At 34.8% G+C, this 18,478-nt stretch overlaps 1 protein-coding gene across 1 annotated transcript in view; it reads left to right on the top strand.

Moving 5' to 3' along the window:
* Positions 1-18,478, top strand: part of HEATR5A (HEAT repeat containing 5A) — a gene marked incomplete at both ends in the record, with an annotated part of 65,956 nt that overhangs the window by 22,728 nt on the left and 24,750 nt on the right. Inside the window, 11 exons of the mRNA XM_084241294.1 lie at positions 1,040-1,183; positions 2,652-2,751; positions 5,716-5,825; positions 6,172-6,335; positions 6,422-6,597; positions 7,217-7,322; positions 7,914-8,104; positions 9,565-9,724; positions 12,708-12,897; positions 14,351-14,520; positions 17,493-17,519. Of these exons, the coding sequence (XP_084097420.1) occupies positions 1,040-1,183; positions 2,652-2,751; positions 5,716-5,825; positions 6,172-6,335; positions 6,422-6,597; positions 7,217-7,322; positions 7,914-8,104; positions 9,565-9,724; positions 12,708-12,897; positions 14,351-14,520; positions 17,493-17,519 (1,538 nt within the window). The remainder of the gene's footprint in view (positions 1-1,039; positions 1,184-2,651; positions 2,752-5,715; positions 5,826-6,171; positions 6,336-6,421; positions 6,598-7,216; positions 7,323-7,913; positions 8,105-9,564; positions 9,725-12,707; positions 12,898-14,350; positions 14,521-17,492; positions 17,520-18,478) is intronic.

Raw genomic sequence — 18,478 nt, 5'->3', positions numbered from 1 at the left:
ACCTCTTCATATGCAAGTAAGGAAATTTTTGAATGATAATTGCATGTCAAACATTACATAGATGTTTATCATGAGTCAAGCATTGTTCTGTACATAAACCTATATAAACCTCATAAACTGCCGAGTGAGGTTAAATACTGTTATTCCCTTTCATAGATGAGGAAACTGAGGCACAAAAAAAGTTAAGTGATTTATTCAAGTTTATGTAGCAACTAAGTGGATGGAACCAAGATGTCAGTCTAGGTGATCTCCTTCCAGAACCCAGTGCTGTGCTGCCGTACTACCGAAAGAAAATAAATAAAACAGCAGAAAATGTTTCTCCTATAAGTAAGGAGTACTTATAGGAGAATTTTAAAGAGAATTACTTGAGTAGTAAAGCTGTGGGGTTTTGGGTTTTAAGCTTGTTTTTCTTTTTTCTTAATTGATTATGTCATCAAATAAAATAGTATTATACATTGCCTTTTCTGGCTTTGTGTATTCATGAACCCCCAGTTCATAAATGTTTTTGTCCTGAAGTCTTTTAAAAAGAATTCCATTCAGCTCTATCAATCTGATTTTTGGGCTGGAACAAGTTGCTATCAAAAGTTATTCTCGGGATGTAGTTATTTATTACTAGAATAGTAGTGCCTTACTTATATGTGGTACATTGCAGTTTTTGAGAGTACTTTAAAGTGCACTCTGTCATTTAGATCTGACAAACCCTTGGAGACATGCAGTGCCAGGTGGTACGAGCTTTACTTCACAGATAAAAGAAACTGTGTCTTAAATCACAACTCTAGTGAAAGAGCTGACCCTTAGGACCCAGACCCTATTGTTATTTCTTTGTTTTACCTCTGTATACTCCAGTGCCTTCACAGAGTAATTCATTTAGTGGTATGGTATATATTTTGATACCAGAAGGAGAGAAAAGAAACAGTATTAGACTAGGGAGTGAAAATATTTAAAGATAGGAAGTTCCTGCTTAATAATAAGATTTTAAAGACTAACCACTTTGGGTTCTTTTACAAGTGACAAGTTGAATAAATTCCAGGTCCTGCAGTGGTTAGTCACCACCTTGCTCGAATTCTGCTATTGTGGAAATGCGTCTTTCCAGTATCTCCTAAAGATCTAGAAACAGAAAAGAGTCGAGGAGATTCATTTACATGGCAGGTAACCTTGGAAGGAAGAGCCGGTGCACTCTGTGGTAGGTTGAATTTAGTCCTCTTTCTTTCCTCTGACTTACTGTATTCTTCATCTGTATGTATACTTAACTTGTTTTACTTAATGTAAGAGGAAAAAAATCTGTCTCCAGTGACTTTTGTAATTGAACATAATTGATTAGTTGTTGATAATAATGGAGTATGATTTTTTTTTTTAAGATTTATTTATGTATGCATACAAGAACTGGGTGTGGGAGGTAAGAGGATTCACCAGAGAGAGTGAGGAACAAAACAGGCAGATCTACTGAAATATACTGCTGAGGGGAGCAGCGGGCAAGACAGGAGAGGTCTACTGGCCATGTGGCTATCTCCCTGGACAGCCGGAGATTGAACTCATGCTACAGTGGCTACCAATAGCTTGATAGCGCTGTCTTTAACCCCTGTACTACAAAGGAGGCCCTGGAGTATGATTTAATAAACCAAATGTAAGAGTTCTAATTATTAGGATAATACTTGTTTAACTATTGATAGATACAGTTTAGTTGAGGTTTATCAAAACAGCTTTGTCCTAATTAGGCATTCATTCCTCTTTTTAGAAATTCTAGGCATGGGTTTAATTAGCACTGATTAAGCATGGTTTCCATTTAGTTTTTTATGTATGAAAGTTATATCCTTTTATAATCTATGGACCATTAAGAATGGTGTCCATCATGAAAATTTGAACTAAGGAAGAAGGGTAGAATTCCTGAAAGTACATGGAAGCATTGATTTTGGTTTGTTTGTTTATTCATGACATTTTTATTGTTTAAAAAGAAAAGCAATTTTGAATATAATCTTGAAAATCAGGTTAACTTTAAAATATTTTATTCTACATCTACATATGAAATAATTACCTTTTTTTAAACAAAAGATATATTCATTTATACAAGGACTGGGGTACAGGCCAGATGTGCGGGAGGATGAGAGGATTCACCAAAGACAAGAGCGGGGAACCAAACAGGCAGAAGGACCAAAGTACACTGCTGGGGGGGAGCAGCAGGAGAGACAGGAGAGGTCTGCCGCGCCATGTGGGCCTCTCCCCGGCCGTCTGGGATCGAACCTGCACTGCAGAGGCCGCACAGCTTCACAGCGCTGCGCTCAACCCACTGCACCACCGGGAAGGCCCTGAAATAATTACTTTTAAAAGATTCTGTGTTTTAGGTAATGTCTATAAAACTAATATGCTGATTGAAAAGTCAGCATGTTCTGCAAAACTAGTGTAGAGCTAGAACTTGAGGGCTAATTTCTTCTACTGAGCTCAAGGACTGAATAAAACTTCAGGGCATTTTATTAACTTAGTTTTTGGTCTCTTAATCTGGGAAGTTTTAGTTTGAGTAGAGTTTCAAAAATTTTCCTGTTTTCAGTATATTTCTTTATTCCTCAAAAAAAATTTATTATGCAAATACTGTACCTTCATTGAATGCTTTTTCATTGGTTCATTACTCTTCTTAGTAAAATCTGTTTTTTTCCTAGCTATCAAGAGCTTTGTTTCCCACTGTGGTGATCTCCTTACTGAGGAAGTAATTCAGCATCTTCTTCCACCACTTCCTTGTGCTGTGGATTTGCTTACCCAGTAAGGATCCACTATTTAGATTTTATAAAATTTTGTAATAGCAATCAGTTATCCTCTGATCATGTAATATATTTTAAATTGTATTAACAATAGGCTGCATTTCTGTGGTTGGTGAATAATTTTCCTTTTGTAGAGGAAGGGAAACAGTTTTGTGACTTCTTTTGTTCGCTGGGATCTTGAAAAAATATATATATTAAAAGGGGAAAAAGTTACTTCCATACAGTCAGATTTAACCAAGAAATTAAATATTAAGCCTGTGAACCTTTTCAGTTACGCTTTTCATTGGTCTATCGGTACTATTCTGTGTTTGTAAGAACCAGATGCTTGTTAACAATTTCAGTTTTTGTTTATAGTTTTCATGTATTTTATTTATACCTACATAAGAAGACATAAGAAAAGCCAGTATATGTCATGAGCGCTTATAATTTCAAAATTAATAAAACATAACTATTTAGAGAAAATTTTTTTTAAATATTTAATGAAATCATTTTATATATACAGAAAAATACACTTAGGACTTGGCTTATAAAATATTATAAACACTTGTTGATCAAACAAACTAGAACAGAGATTAGCAAATACTTGCAGTAAAGGAGCAGATAGTAAATATTTTAGTAAATATTTATGGCCATACAATCCCTGCTGCACATACTCCTGTAAGTTGCTGTAGCTCATAGCAATCATAGAGAATCTGTAAATGAATGAATGTGGCTGTGTTCCACATTTTCCTTTTATATTTATAAAATAATATACAAAATATGTAAATATATTTAAAAACCAAGAAATGGTCCAAATTTAGCTACTTCTGAACTAAAATATTAATATTGTTGAAGTTATCTGTGTGTCCCTCTTCAGGAATATTCTTTCTTCCTTCCTTTAATCTCTGCCCTGAATTTATATCCTGAATTTAATTGTTACTCCCTTACATTTTTTAAATAGGGTGTCGCATATACTTGTTTCCCTAAATCTGACATTGTTTAGTTTTGATTGATCAGCATTGTTTCTAAACTTTATCTATGTGTGTTTTTTCCTTTGATTTCAGTATATTTAGTTGTGTGAAAATACAAAAGTGTATTCATCCTCCTATCAATGAATTATTGTGTTATTTTCCAAAATTCTTTCATATTTCTACAAAGAGTATGTGTGAATACCCTTTGATCCACTTCCTTTAATTTTCTTGAACTGTCCTTGCCAAAATTTCATCAAAATGTTACTAGCCTTGAAGAATGAGACAGGTGAATGTTTCATCAAGTTCTGTGGAGAAGTATGTAAAAGTAGAAAACTGTCCTATGAAATTTTGTTAGCAACTATTTTTCTATCTGACCTCGTATTTTCTTTCTGGAAATATTTTTTTCTTAACTACATATTCCATTTCTTTGTTTTTGAGTATTTGAGGTGTCTAGTTTTGCTTCTTTAAGTCAAATGTAGCAAGTGTTTGTCAAGAATTTTTCCCCAGCTCACCTTCAAATGGTTTGGCATAAATTTATTGTTACTCTTTTTTTTTTTTTTTAAATCTATTTTATCTGTAAGCCCCTACTCCATCTCTGATGAGTTTTCATTGTGCTCTCTTTTGTTTTTCCTGTTTCATTTCATTAGAGATGTATCTATTTTATTAATCTGCAAAGAATAATTTTGCTTATGTTGGATTTGTTTTCTATATCATTATTCTAATACCTCCTTTCTGCTTTCTTGCATTCTTGTTCTTTTTCTAAACCCTTAATTTGAACAGTTTGTTGAATTTCTTTGTTCTCTTCTAATATGAGCTAAGACCATGCATTTCCCTCCAAGTTCCAGATGTTGAAAGTATTAATATGTTCTGTTCATATTTCCTCAGTTCTAAGTATTTTGAAATATAGTTATAATTTCTTTATAATTTCATTATAATTTCTTGGAGTTGCTTTAGTAATCATTATTTAGTGTGCATATATATTAATATGTGATACTTTGTGTTAACCCCTTAGTCAATACTAATGTTGATCCCTGTCCTTTTTTATTTCATCTGATATAAGTATAGCTACACCTATCTTTTTCATTTAATTATCATTTGCTTGTAGAATATCTTCCAACTTTTTATTTTAAGCCTGTTTTTATCTGTAGAGCTAAAAGATGAGTTTCCTGTAGACAGCAATAAGTTAGTTTTCTGACCTAATCAGCCACTCTCTTTTAGTGAATTGTAACTATTTACATTTTAGATAATTATCAAGATATTTCTAGCCATTTTGTTTTGGGGTTTTTTTTTTTAGTGGTTTTACAGTTTTTCTTTTGTTTTTCTCTTACTGTCTTATGCTTTGATATCTTCTGTTTGTGTTATGTTTGAGTTCCCTTTCATTTTCTTATGTGTTTCTTTAGTGGCCTTTTTTTAATTTTGTTTTCTTGAGGTTTATGTGTACTATTTTATACTTTTGACCTTTAAATAGTACATGAAAGTAAAGAAAGCTTATCAAAAAAAAAAGATAAGCGCTCTTGTGAATGGAACTTGTGCTTTATTAAAAGAGAATTAGTTTTGATTTTGCATGTTTTGTTGATAACATTACAAATCAAGTTTCTAACAGACTTGGATTTTTCTTTATGTATTTTTGTTTCTTGTTAAGTGTTTTGGCTTATTTTCTACATACTAGACTTTTGAGCTTATAAATGTCAACCTGTGAATTTTGGAAATTTAGTCAAAGTTTCCATTTCTAGTCAAAATACTTACGATCTTTGAAATGAAAGCTGAATTTATAGTTGTGTTTTACCAAGTATGATAGGAAAGATAGCAGAATGACTTCCATGTGTGACATGTGTAATCCTTATCACTTTTAATCACAACTTATTAAATAATTAAAGCAGCACTAATGTTCATTAATAATATATGTGGCTAATTTTATATATTAATAATCTATGTGGCTAATATCAACTGGTTTGATATTTTTAGATTGTTATATAACGTGCACATTTAAAATATACTTTTCCTTTTGTTTGAAGGCTTTCTTCAATAGTAAAAACATATGGAAGTCCTTTGAAAATGCCATCAGTAGTTTATAAACAAAGGCTTTATGAACTATTGATTTTATTACCTCCTGAAACCTATGAAGGTATGTACCTTAGACCGTAATGTTGGGCTATTTATAGTTAATGCTAATACAAATTTTTTCAGTCTGCTTTTATAATGATGATAGTATTTACTCAGTATCATAAGGTACACACCCCCACACACATACTTTGTGAGTGTTCTTTTCAGTTTGTATTCTTAGTCTTCTCACTGGCAGCACAGAGTTAAGTCACTCATTTAGGGCATTTCTCAAGGAGAATATATATAATCTTTACTCATGATAGATTGTAGTTTTTCAATGTGTAGATGAAGGCTCAACATGGACTCTTCTAACCTCATACTCTACCAGTTCACTGCTACTAATGTACTATTATTCTCTGACTCAACAGGAAACCTGTGCACTATCCTCAAAGAATTGGCTGCTGACTTGACTGCTCCTGATACACAGGTGGCAGCGTCCACATTTCTGCTTCCATCCCTCTGTCATCAGGACGATCTTATGATACTAAGTCCTTTGTTACAAGAGACTGACCATAGATTTATTGAAGAACAGGTATGGTCACTTTGCAGTAACTCTGCTTTAATCTTGAAAAAAATGGTTTTAAAACCTTACATATCATTTTTTTTTTTCCATTTAAGCTCCTGCTTGGTAATGGTGTTACTTGTGGAAGTCTCGAGTATGACCCTTACTCTATTTTTGAGAGGGATGTAGAGGGAAATTCAGTGCCTAAGCCCCTACCCTCAACGCTATCAGTTATTAGCTCTGCAGTCAAGCTCTTTGGAATTGTATGTGCTCATGTGGCAGAAACTCAGAGGTAAATCATCTTCAATAGTTGACTTATCTTGGATTAGTAATTGGTTTGATGAATGCATAACAGAGACTGTGGCTAAGAAGAATGTCATCAGGGGGGGTCTCATTAATATAAGAGTTTTCTTATAGGTGACAGGTTAAGGCAAGATAAAGACTTATAGTTCAGGGTTCTGTGCTGCTTCTCAAAAGTTATAGGCAGCAAAAGTTGATGCTACCTTTAAAATGAAGTAGTATATCCAGTAAGTAGTGAATCTTATTGGATTCACTAGTGCCTTCTAGTAGTAAGAACAAAAAGTTGATGCAAATAACTTTTAGATATGTTGTGTTTAAAATATCATTGAGAATTTGCCCACATAAGTCTTCATTAAGTATATGTTGGTTGTTATTTTTTTCCACAAAATAGCGCTTCTTCCCCATATAATCAAAAATATTTTTGTGTTGGTTATGATATATTTTTCTAAGATACTTCTGTGTGTTCAACAATTATTTATCTCATGTTAGTAATTCCAACAAAATAATGCAACCAAACAAATTAGCAGATGCTCAGTACTGCCCTTTGACTGACTTTAATAACAAATCCACTAACTTGTCTATTTACTTTAAAATCTTGTTTCTGATGTTAGGCTTCTTACATTGGAACAGCTTCTGGACAGCATAAAGCATGCAAAAGGAACTCGTCAGCAAGTAATTCAGTTATATGTTGTTTCTTCAGTATCTAGTTTCTTGAAGGTAATTTCTGTTTGGTTTTTTATTTTCCAAAATGCATATGTTTGCTTTTTTAATTTTGTGATAGATGCTCAACTCAATAGGTTGGGGAAAGGTATTTTTAAAGGGCTCTTGCTTTTTTATTTTTTAATGTCTTCATGAAACTGTTTCAGAATTTGGATTTCCCCTTTTCTTCATATAAAATTTCCTATTCAGAAATCAAACCTACAATTTTTGTTTAGAGCTGTGCTTTAACTCACTGAGCCCTCATCCAAGATAAGGGCTTAGCACACTAAGGCCTATGGAACAAATCTGACTTATTGCATTTATGGCTTATTATGCTTCATTGGTCATTTATTTATGGACATCCCTATTAATGCTCTGCTAAACCCTTGTATGCTGTCACGTTAATAATAGATAATCACATGATTTCTAAGTATGTTAAAATTCTGAATTATTTTGTGGAAAAAAGTATGTTTACGGTGAATTTTTGTCTTCTGATATTTAAGTAGTAATCCAAGCATGAACACATTTGCTTAACCAGAATATACATTCCAAATTGGATTTTAAAAAATTACTATTATAAAATTGGATTTTTTTTTTGACATATTTCAGTATGTGGCTGGTTCCAAGAGAAATTTAGGTCCAGAAGAAATGAGAAGACCTACTCTAGCATTAGTGTTGGGAGCTTTAGAAAGTCCCAACCCCCTCTTGAGATGTGCAGCTGCAGAGGCATGGGCTAGATTAGCCCAAGTGGTTGATGATGGAACTTTTACTGCTTCATTAGCTCAAGTTAGTTTTGACAAGTAAGTGAATTTCTTACTTAATACTGATGGCTGTGTCAAAACTTGTTGCTTTGTTGGAACTAGTGAGACTTTATTCTGAAATGAACTAAAAAAAGAAAGGCAAATGTGGTTATTTTAAAATAAAGGCGATTTCCCCTTTGACCTGCTTGTATTAGAGCATAAAACTATTACTACTCTGGCTTTAGTTTTTATCTAATAGAAGATCATTAAATGATTGGAATGGGACTCATATGGAGACATGAAAGGAGCATCATCATGTAAAACAGATGGGAGGGAGTAACAATTCATTGGAAAAGAGAAAACACTCTGTAGACTGCAGATTAGGAAACATAAACTGTATTTTCATTTCAACCAGTTCTGTGACCTTGAGAAGGTTTTTTAGTTTTCAACTGGTCTTTCTCTCTTTCAAATAAGAGGTTGTTAATACTGCCCTACCTCCTTAAGAATATTAAGTTAGAAGTCATAAATATGAAAATAATATGAAAAAATAAAACAATATACACAAGTTCACGGTCATATTAGTTACATATAAAGTTACGTTCATGGTGGTAGTAATGCAGGTAACACTTTGACCTTCTAGTCAATGTGTCTGATTTGGTTAATCAGACCAAATCTGAAGTCTGGAATTAAATTTCTAACTTGGTTCAAATCCCAACTCTTCCATTTAATAGGCGCTTTATTAAAGTTATTTTGGGTATTTTTGTTTTTTAATCTGCAAAGAAGGAACTGAGAGCATGAATCTCAAAGTTGTTGAGCTTAAATTAGCCCAACACATAAAAATATTATTGCTAAATATTTGGGGTTTTTTTTATATTTTAATTTAAAAATCAAAGTTAATGAATTAAAACCCTATTTTGGACCTCCTGTTGGCGCAGGTGGTTGAGCACAGCACTGTGAAGCTGTCCACAGCCTCTACAGCACAGGCTTGATACCCACATGGCACGGCAGACCTCTCTTATCTCTCTTGCTGCTCCCTTCAGCAGTGTATTTCATTCAGTCTGCTTGTTCTGTTCTCCATTCTGTCTCTGGTGAATCCTCTCACCCTCCTGCACACCTGACTGTACCCTGTTTCTTGTATATATAATTAAATCTTTAAAAAAAAATACCTGGTGGGGCTACCCTAATATTTAAAAAAAAAAAACTATTTATATGGAATTAAGTATTTCAGCAATATGAATTTTTAAAATGTAACTTAATGATAAAATGATAATGTCTGCCATATAAATTCAGTATGTATATCTCTGAAAGACATCAAATTGTTCATATTGAAATAATAATTGATAATGTGAAGACATTTAAAGTGTTTTTTCCTTTCAAGATACCTTTAAGGTTATTCCAGTTAACAGTAAGTTTATTTGTAAATTTTGCAACTCTTCATAGAAAAATTTTGCCTGTACACAGTGTACATGCATTTGTTTTGTTTCAGTGATTATCATTTATTTTTATTTCCATAATTACAGACTGAAAACAGCAAGGGATGTGGTTACCAGAACAGGACACTCATTAGCTTTAGGATCCCTACATAGGTATTTAGGAGGAATAAGTTCTTCTCAACATTTGAGTTCTTGTGTTGGAATTCTGAATACTTTGTCTCAGGACAGCACTTCTCCAGATGTGCAGGTAAGTCCCCAATGGTAGATGTTCCTTGAAATTCATAATTTGTAAATCATGAAGATTGTGTTTCTATTGACTACTAATAATTTATAAATAATTTCCCCCTCCATAATAAATGTCAGAGCTATCGTTAATGTTGATAGTTTTTTTTTTTTTAAGATTTATTTATTTATGCATACAAGAACTGGGGTACAGGCCAGAAGTACGGGGCGGAGGGGGAGGATTAAGAGGATTCACCAGAGACAAAGTGGGGAACAGAACAGGCATATTTACTGAAATACACAGCGGGCGAGACAGGAGAGGTCTGCTGCACCATGTGGGTAGCACCCTGGCCAGGGATTGAATTCATTCTACAGTGGCTGCCAATAGCTTCATAGGTTGCGTCTTAACCCCTTACGCCACCAGGGAGGCCCTAGATTTTTTTTTTTTTTTTAAAGAGGCATTTATTTATTTGTTTGTTTGTTTTTGTTTATACAAGCACTGGGTACAGTCAGAAGCGCGGGAGGGTGAGAGAATTCACCAGAGCCAGAGCGGGGAGCAGAGCAGGCAGAAGGACCGAAGTACACTGCTGAGGGGAGCAGCGGGCGGCAGGAGAGGTCTGCACGGGCCCTAGATTTTTTAAAGTACAAGATTTCACTGTCTTTACTTCACACTCAGTGTCTGAGGTAAAGTCTAATTTTTTTTTTTGAAAATGGATCTTCTTTGGAGAGTTTAATAGGTAGCAGACATAAACATATTAACATGTTCAGTACTTACAGTAATTAGGATGTGTATTCCCATTATGCAGAGGCTTAAAAACCCAAAACTTACAGGGCCCTCCCTGGTGGTCCAAGGGGTTAAGAGGCAGCACTATGAAGCTACCTACAGCCACTGCAGTATGAGTTCAATTTCCAGCCAGGGAGGTGACCCACATAGCACAGCAGACCTCTTCTGACTTGCCCCGCTGCTCCCCTTAGCAGTGCATTTCAGTCAGTCTGCCTGTTCTGTTCCCCATTCTGCCTGTGGTGAATCCTCTCACCCCCCACACACACACACCTCTGGCCTATACCCCAGTTCTTGTATGAATAAATAAATAAATCTTTAAAAAAAAAACAAAACTCATAATCATCATTCACCTGACATCTGTCTGCTTCTAAGTATGTCTACTGTCTCCAGATATGACGCCTAATTTGTTTTCCTGAAAGACTTCCGTCTTGTCACTTTCCCTCTGAAAAGCTGGGCAGACCTCTTAATGCTTCTTCAGATAGCTGTTTATTCAAGTCCCATTAACTGACCCAGAAACCATTTTTGTTATTACCCCAAAGTACAGGCTGCCTTCTACAAATGATGTACCGACTTTGTTTCCATGCATATCATTCTCATGTCTCCATTTATATTTTTCCTATTGTTTTTCTCCTTTTCTATTCCTGCTTGATAATCCAATTTTTTTAGTATTTCGAGATCCAATTTTAACCATCTCGTAAGTTTCACGATTCCTAATCAATAGTTAACTTTTTTCCATTGAATTGCTAGTAGTTGCCGCACATCATCTAATACTTGATTGAATTGACTTGGGAGGTCTTCAGTTCTTTCATTTTTAAATGCTGTAATTTTTGTGTTATGTTCCTCTTTCTCCCCTTTAAGAACTCTATTCTGAATGCAAATGCTTTCATATTGAATACCTTTTTTGTTGATTGTGCTGTTTTCATGGCTTCCAATGCCATTCAATCTTATTTTTCTTAATTGCTGTTATCTCTTACCTAACAGGTAGGATTTTATTTTTGTAGCTTTTAAAGTACAATAAGACTTCTTACAGATCTGTTGATAAGAGGGATAAAACTTTCTCAGTTGATTTCCTAAAGGGAGAATTTTTGTATACTTCTTGTTACAGAAACTTCACACATACATAAAAGTAGACAGTATACTACTAGGAACGTATTACACTTATTATCCAACCACTGAGGTGATCATGTTCTGATAAAACTTTATTTAGAAAAAAACAGGTGGCAGGCCAGATTTAGCTCAAAGCTGCTTTTATTTGTCTTTGTTTGGTATAAAATATATAATTATATTAAAAAACTGTATTTATTTTAGAAATAAATTATAAAAGTGTACCTGTCTTAAGTTTGCATCTCTGAATAAAAGTATACAAAGTGAATACACATATAGTCAGCACCTAGTTAAAAAAGCAGAACGTTATTAAATATTCTGAATATACTCCTCATTCTAGTTTCTGTTTGTCCCACTGAGCATAACTGTTCTAATTTGCAACAGCACAAATTTGTTTTGCATGTTTTTATACTTTATATCAATGAGTTCATATTATATGCACTCTTATGTCTAATTTTCTTCAGCATTGTTTGAGATTTGTCTGTATTATTATATGTAAGTGTGGATTTTGTTGAATCTTTTAAAAACTTGAGTTTTCATTCTCTGTAGATTACACAATAAACAGTTTTCAACAAACTAAATTAAGTTCAAGCTGTTAACTAAAGAACCAAACATCTCAGAATTCTTGGTGTCAAGATGTCTCTACATATCCCATCCTAAATTGGTTTTTCAGTAGGTATTTAAAGAGAAAAATTTTCCTAAACTACAAAAGTTCTCCATTTCTCTTTCCAAATTAGTAATGGCAGATACATATCTTATCACTTCCTTCAAGAAAAGAATTTAATGTGTATATATATATATTTTTTAAGATTTATTTATTTATTTATACAAGCACTGGGTACAGTCAGAAGCGTGGGAGGGTGAGAGAATTCACCAGAGCCAGAGCGGGGAGCAGAGCAAGCAGACTGACAAATACACTGCTGAGGGGAGCAGCGGGCGGCAGGAGAGGTCTGCACGCCATGTGGGACCCTCTCCAGCAGCCAGCGACCGAACCAGTGCTGCAGAGGCTGCAGGCAGCTTCGTAGCCCAGCGCTCAACCGCTGCGCCACCGGGGAGGCCCTAATGTATATATTCTTTATGTCAGTGTGACATTCAAAAAAATTTTTTTATGTCTTCACAGACCTGGGCACTACATTCTCTATCACTGATTATTGATTCTGCTGGCCCACTTTATTATACACATGTGGAACTTACCCTTTCTCTTATTATAAAGTTGTTGTTAAATGTACCTCCTACTCATGCTGAAGTTCACCAAAGTCTTGGTCGCTGTTTGAATGCCCTCATTACTACCTTGGGTCCAGAGCTACAAGGTATGCATAGCTGCTTTTGTGATGTTTCACATTAGTAATATACAGATAAAGACAAATGCAGTTCCTATTACTGACTGAAATAATTGTCAGTGAGGTGAAGTTTAGCAAAATATTCTGTATAAATACATGGGCAATATATTGAGAGTAGTCTTAGGGAGATTTTGACTTCTGGATGATGACAATAGAAAAAAAAGAAACTAAGAAATTTAGTGTAAGCTTCAGCACCACTGAATTAGGTGACCTTGGGAAAATGTTTAAGTTCCTGACCTTTGGTTTCCTCCTCTGTCAAATGAGAAAAAAGTTAAAAGCTGCTCGCTATTTTGTTAAATGCCACTTAGTCTAATTCATTTTATCTTGAAAAGATGAGTACCATATTGAGAAAGGTAATTCCAAAAAATACTTCCCTGTAAATGATAGACATGAAGTGGAATTTTTTTTTTAAGATTTGTTTATGCACACAAGAACTGGGGTACAGGCTAGATATGTAGGGGGGGGTGTTTAGAGGATTCACAAGAGACAGAGTGGGGAACAGAACAGGCAGATTGACCGAAGTACACTGCTGAGGGGAGCAGCAGGCGAGTCAGGAGAGGTCTGCTATGCCATGTGTGTTGCTCCCTGGCCAGCCAGGGATAGAACTTGTACTGCAGAGGCTGCAGATAGCTTCATAGGTTGCATCTTAACCTCTTGCACCACCAGGCAGGCCCCTGAAGTGGAATATTTTAAAGACCTCTTGACCCTTTTAAGAAATAAATGATTGACTCTAAAAGCATAAATATTCTGGTCTGTTGAAATGCAAAATATATGATTTTGACATATGAAAGTAGCTCTCAACTAATACTGTTTATTAGGTATTTCTTTTTTTTTGTAATTAAGTAAATTTTATTGGCGATATTTTATAATAGGTATTTCTAACTCTACTTTTTATGAAAATTTAATATAGCACATTGAGAATCTTAGGTTCTTTTTTCCCTAATGATTTGTGTTGCCTTAAATCTTCAGATTAAAAATAATATAATCTAAAAGTCTGTCACCTAGATTATTCCTGCTTTTGTGGAAGAAATTTACTGATTTTTTTTTTTTAAGATTTATTTATGCATATAAGAACGGGTATAGGCGAGAGGTACAGGGGGTGAGAGGATTTACCAGTGACAGAGTGGAGAGCAGCACAGGCAGATCTACTGAAAGGGACTGCTGAGGGGAACAGCGGGCAAGACAGGAGAGGTCTGCAGCACCATATGGGTTAGCTCCCTGGCCGGGGATCGAACTCAGGCTTTAGTGCCTGGCCATAACTTGATAGCACTGAGACTTTAACCCCTGCACCAACAGGGAAGCCCCAGAAATTTACTGATTCTTAAGTTTAAAATTCAAAAAATATTTTAAATCCAATTCTATGTGTTTAACAAGTAACCATTTTTTAGAACAATTATGAAAAAGTTTTCTACTTTTATTTTAGGTAACAGTACTTCAATTTCTACCTTAAGGACATCTTGTCTATTGGGTTGCGCAGTAATGCAAGATAACTCAGACTGCCTTGTTCAAGCTCAGGCCATCTCTTGCCTTCAGCAGCTTCATATGTTTGCTCCAAGACATGTCAACTTGTCTAGCCTCGTCAGCTGCCTCTGTGTGAGTATAAAATTATAAATGAGTCTTTAGGTTTATTTTAATTTTCTGTAGGCTGTGTGCAATAACTATTTTCCCTCAGTTCTAATCTTTGTTTGGTAGTTGAAGAATAATTTTCGTATAAATCTTATATTTTTTTATTTTTCTCCCATTGATGTTGACCTTAATTTTTATTAATCAGTAAACATATATCGGATGCTTAAATGCACCATGTATTATATAAATACTATATAGAATATGGAAAAGTTACAGTTATTTTTTTTATTTCAAATAATCATTTGTAAGGTTCCTTCCATCCTAGATGAACAAGTAACATTTTTCCTTAATATTGTAGCAGTATATCCCTCAGTATCTGGTTGTCATAATGTGCCTAATGAATATAAAAAATGAAGGCAATGAACTAAAAGTTCTGATAAGGTAGTTCATAATCATCAGAAGTTTTAAGATTTACCTTGAACATCACTAATGTCTATTTGGACTTAACTCAAAAATTGAGTTGCATTTGAAATTAAAACTTGACATTATTGCATTTCAATGTTTTCTGTTCTGGTAATGGTCATAGCACATTCCCATTTAGTAACATGACAGTTGAGAATCATTACTTTAGACAGATTTTCATTTTTAAGGTTGAGGCAAAATAAGTATTTCAGGCCATGAAAGAATTTTGAAATTTATTTAATCCAGCACTCTCAATAAAAAAGATAAACTGAGGACTAGAAAGCCAAATAATTTGCCCAGGGTAACACATCTAGGTAATGGTGTTCTAATCTAGAGTCTAGGTTTCTGTACTCCACGTCCACCCTCTATTTCATACTGCCTTTGTATTTATAGATGGCTCTTACCTCTTCCACCTTGTAGCTTTGTGTAGGGAAGTCCATAAACTCTTCTTGCCTCAGTTACCTTGTCCATAAGACATGACTATACAAAGTGTGTGTAGGCACATGTCCTAGGTATTTAATAACTACTCAAGAACTAATCGTTTTTATTTTCTTAACATGTAATTTAAATTCTGGTGTTTGGTTTTTTTTTAAAGATTTATTTATTTGTTTATACAAGCACTGGGTACAGTCAGAAGCGTGAGAGGGTGAGAGAATTCACCAGAGCCAGAGCAGGGAGCAGAGCAGGCAGAAGGAACGAAGTACACTGCTGATGGGAGCAGCGGCAGCAGGAGAGGTCTGCTGCACCTTGTGGGACTCTCCTCCAGTGGCTGGGGAGCAGCCGGGGATCAAACCAGCGCTGCTGAGGCTGTGGGCAGCTTTGAAACCCAGCGCTCAACCACTGCGCCACCGGGAAGGCCCTAAATTCTGGTTATTTTAATCTTTATGTGGGTTTTGATAAGTCATGTAGTTCTCCTAAAAAGAGAATGTGGCTGATTTTTCTCATAGAAAGTTTGATTCCTGTCTTGTTTCAATACAGACTAAAAATGTATGAGGAAAAAATAGCACTACTGAAAAAGGATTTTACCTTTTTCACTCAACAACTTTTATTCAGGAATATTATTCTTTATATTTGAGGAACCATTGTCAAAACCAACTACTGAAAAGTACCCACTTTTCGCTCTCCATTTAAATGTAGTAATACTGGGCCTCCCCGGTGGCGCAGCGGTTGAGCACTGGGTTGTGAAGCTGCCAGCAGCCTCTGCAACGCCATTAGATCCCTGGCTGCTCCCCGGCCACCGGAGGAGGGTCCCACATGGTGCACAGACCTCTCCAGATCCCACATGGTGTGCAGACCTCTCCTAGTCCCACATGGCGCACACAGACCTCTCCTGGTCTCATATGGCGTGCAGACTTTTCCTGCTGCCCGCTGCTCCCCTCAGCAGTGTACTTCGGTCCTTCTGCCTGCTCTGCTCCCCGCTCTGGCTCTGGTGAATTCTCTCACCCTCCCGCGCTTCTGACTGTACCCAGTGCTTGTATAAATAAATAAATACATACATACATACATAAATAAATAAATAAATGTAGTAATACTGTGATTTTCTCTTCTTGAATTGTAATGGCCTTTTAAAATTTTGCCTTTAACTGATAAATGAATTCATTTATTAAGTAAAATTTACTAAGAAAAAAGGAAGACTACCAATTCATGATAAATTTTATTTGATCAAACTCATTACTCTTTAATTTTCCTATATTGAAAGATGTAACATAAAAAAGACTGGAGGCTATTACCACATTTTTCTTTTAGGTACATTCAGAGCAATTAAGACAATATTAGTAATGATTAAAAATCTTATTCATGTTACTCATAAATGTTTACACTGTAAAATGATCTTTCTTATACAAAAATCCTATTTAAAAATTGTTATCATAGTGTGTTTTCTTTTCTCCAAAGAATTTTATTATTTAGCATGAAGTGCTTTCATATTAATTGAAACTCCCTGAATATTTAGAATTCGTTTTATCATAAGGAAAGAATTTTACTAGAAAGAATTATCTTCTAATTGCATGCTTTTTAAATTCCATTCTGAACTTGGCCTTAGCTACACTAGCAATTCTGAGTTTTAAAACTTGGCTTCCAAGGGTGAAAATAATCTGTAACTGTGATGAGGTAAACCATTAACTATGTCCGTTGCTGGACACCTATTAATGCGAATACTATCCCAGTTACCTCTCTCACACCCATGTCTGTTTGATCTAGTTTTATTACTGGGCTTAATGGTAGAGTCCAAAAGAAAACCTAATTATACAGATGTACATTTTAAAATTATTGTATATTTTATATCCTAACATCGTGAGTTGAAGATTTTCAAGATCTCAGTTCAACTCTTTTTTTTTCCTTAAACATGCCAGTTTCAACTCATATTTTAAATTGGTAAATGAAGTGTTTATGGTATATTTTGAAAGCTGAAGCTAAGCCAATTTGGATGATAGTTCTATCAACATTCATATTTAATACCTAGCTGACTCTTGTCAGAGTCATCCTAGTATTTATCTTTTGGTTTTGTCATGACTGGTCTGTCATTTGTTTTTGTGCAGGAGATCTTGTTGGATAATTCTGTGTTGGTAGGTCCCTGTCCCTTGATTCCTAAATTTTTTGAGGTTTGCAGTGCTGTTTTTGTGTCATTTTTTTGGTTATAGATGTTTTTGTTTTCTTTTGCATCTTTTTGTCTAAGCTAACCATTCTTGCAAAGTCCAATATGTGAAGCATGCTACATGGTGTTTATTTCATACCAGTGCAAACAAATCCACGCTAACCTTCTCCAACTGGTGCATTTATTCCTTGCACTTAATTTTATATCATTTATATTTAACATATTTATTTCACAAAGGAACGTAACTACAGTTTGATTTAATTTTTGTGTTTTGCCTGCTTGGTTTGTTTGCCTTAAACCACTCTATTCTGCTACCCAATGTAAATGCTGGAGAATGACATAGGCATTAAGTGTCCCATTTTGCTTTGTGTGACAATCTTCAGTCTTTTTTCTATCAAGCATTTAAATAGTACTTTCAAGCATGCATTTTCTAAAAGATTGTTTGACCGGCTTGAATAAATGCTGCACCTGGCCTTATATTATCTGCTTGTAAGACTCTAGTTAAAATAACTAGCAGATGGATTAACTTTTATTTAAAATTGTCTTGTGGAATCCTTTTTTGTCATTGTTTTTAAAAACAGCCTTAATTTTGAAAATGAGTAAACTTAATCTTTATTTTTTAACTTCTGTGTTATCCTCTCTACTAGTTTCTAACAACAGAGTTCTTCAGCATGACAAGAATGACGTTACCTTTAGACTTGTCTGTGAATGGCATTCCTCTTTCCACGTTTGAATTCATGATATGGCTTGAGGGCATAATAGAACATGTTTATAAAGTAGCTCCCATTCATATGTTTCACTGATTATATATTAACAAACTTTTAGCTTGATAAAATTTCAGATTTAGCTCCCTTTGCATATCAAAACCCAGCTCCCTCTACCTACTCTTTTTCTCAGAATTCAGCCTCTGCTCTTTTCAACAAATTCACC

This window comes from Talpa europaea (assembly GCF_964194135.1).
Source record: "Talpa europaea genome assembly, chromosome: 8".
Taxonomy (NCBI): domain Eukaryota; kingdom Metazoa; phylum Chordata; class Mammalia; order Eulipotyphla; family Talpidae; genus Talpa; species Talpa europaea.
This window is presented reverse-complemented; position numbering and strand designations above follow the sequence as displayed.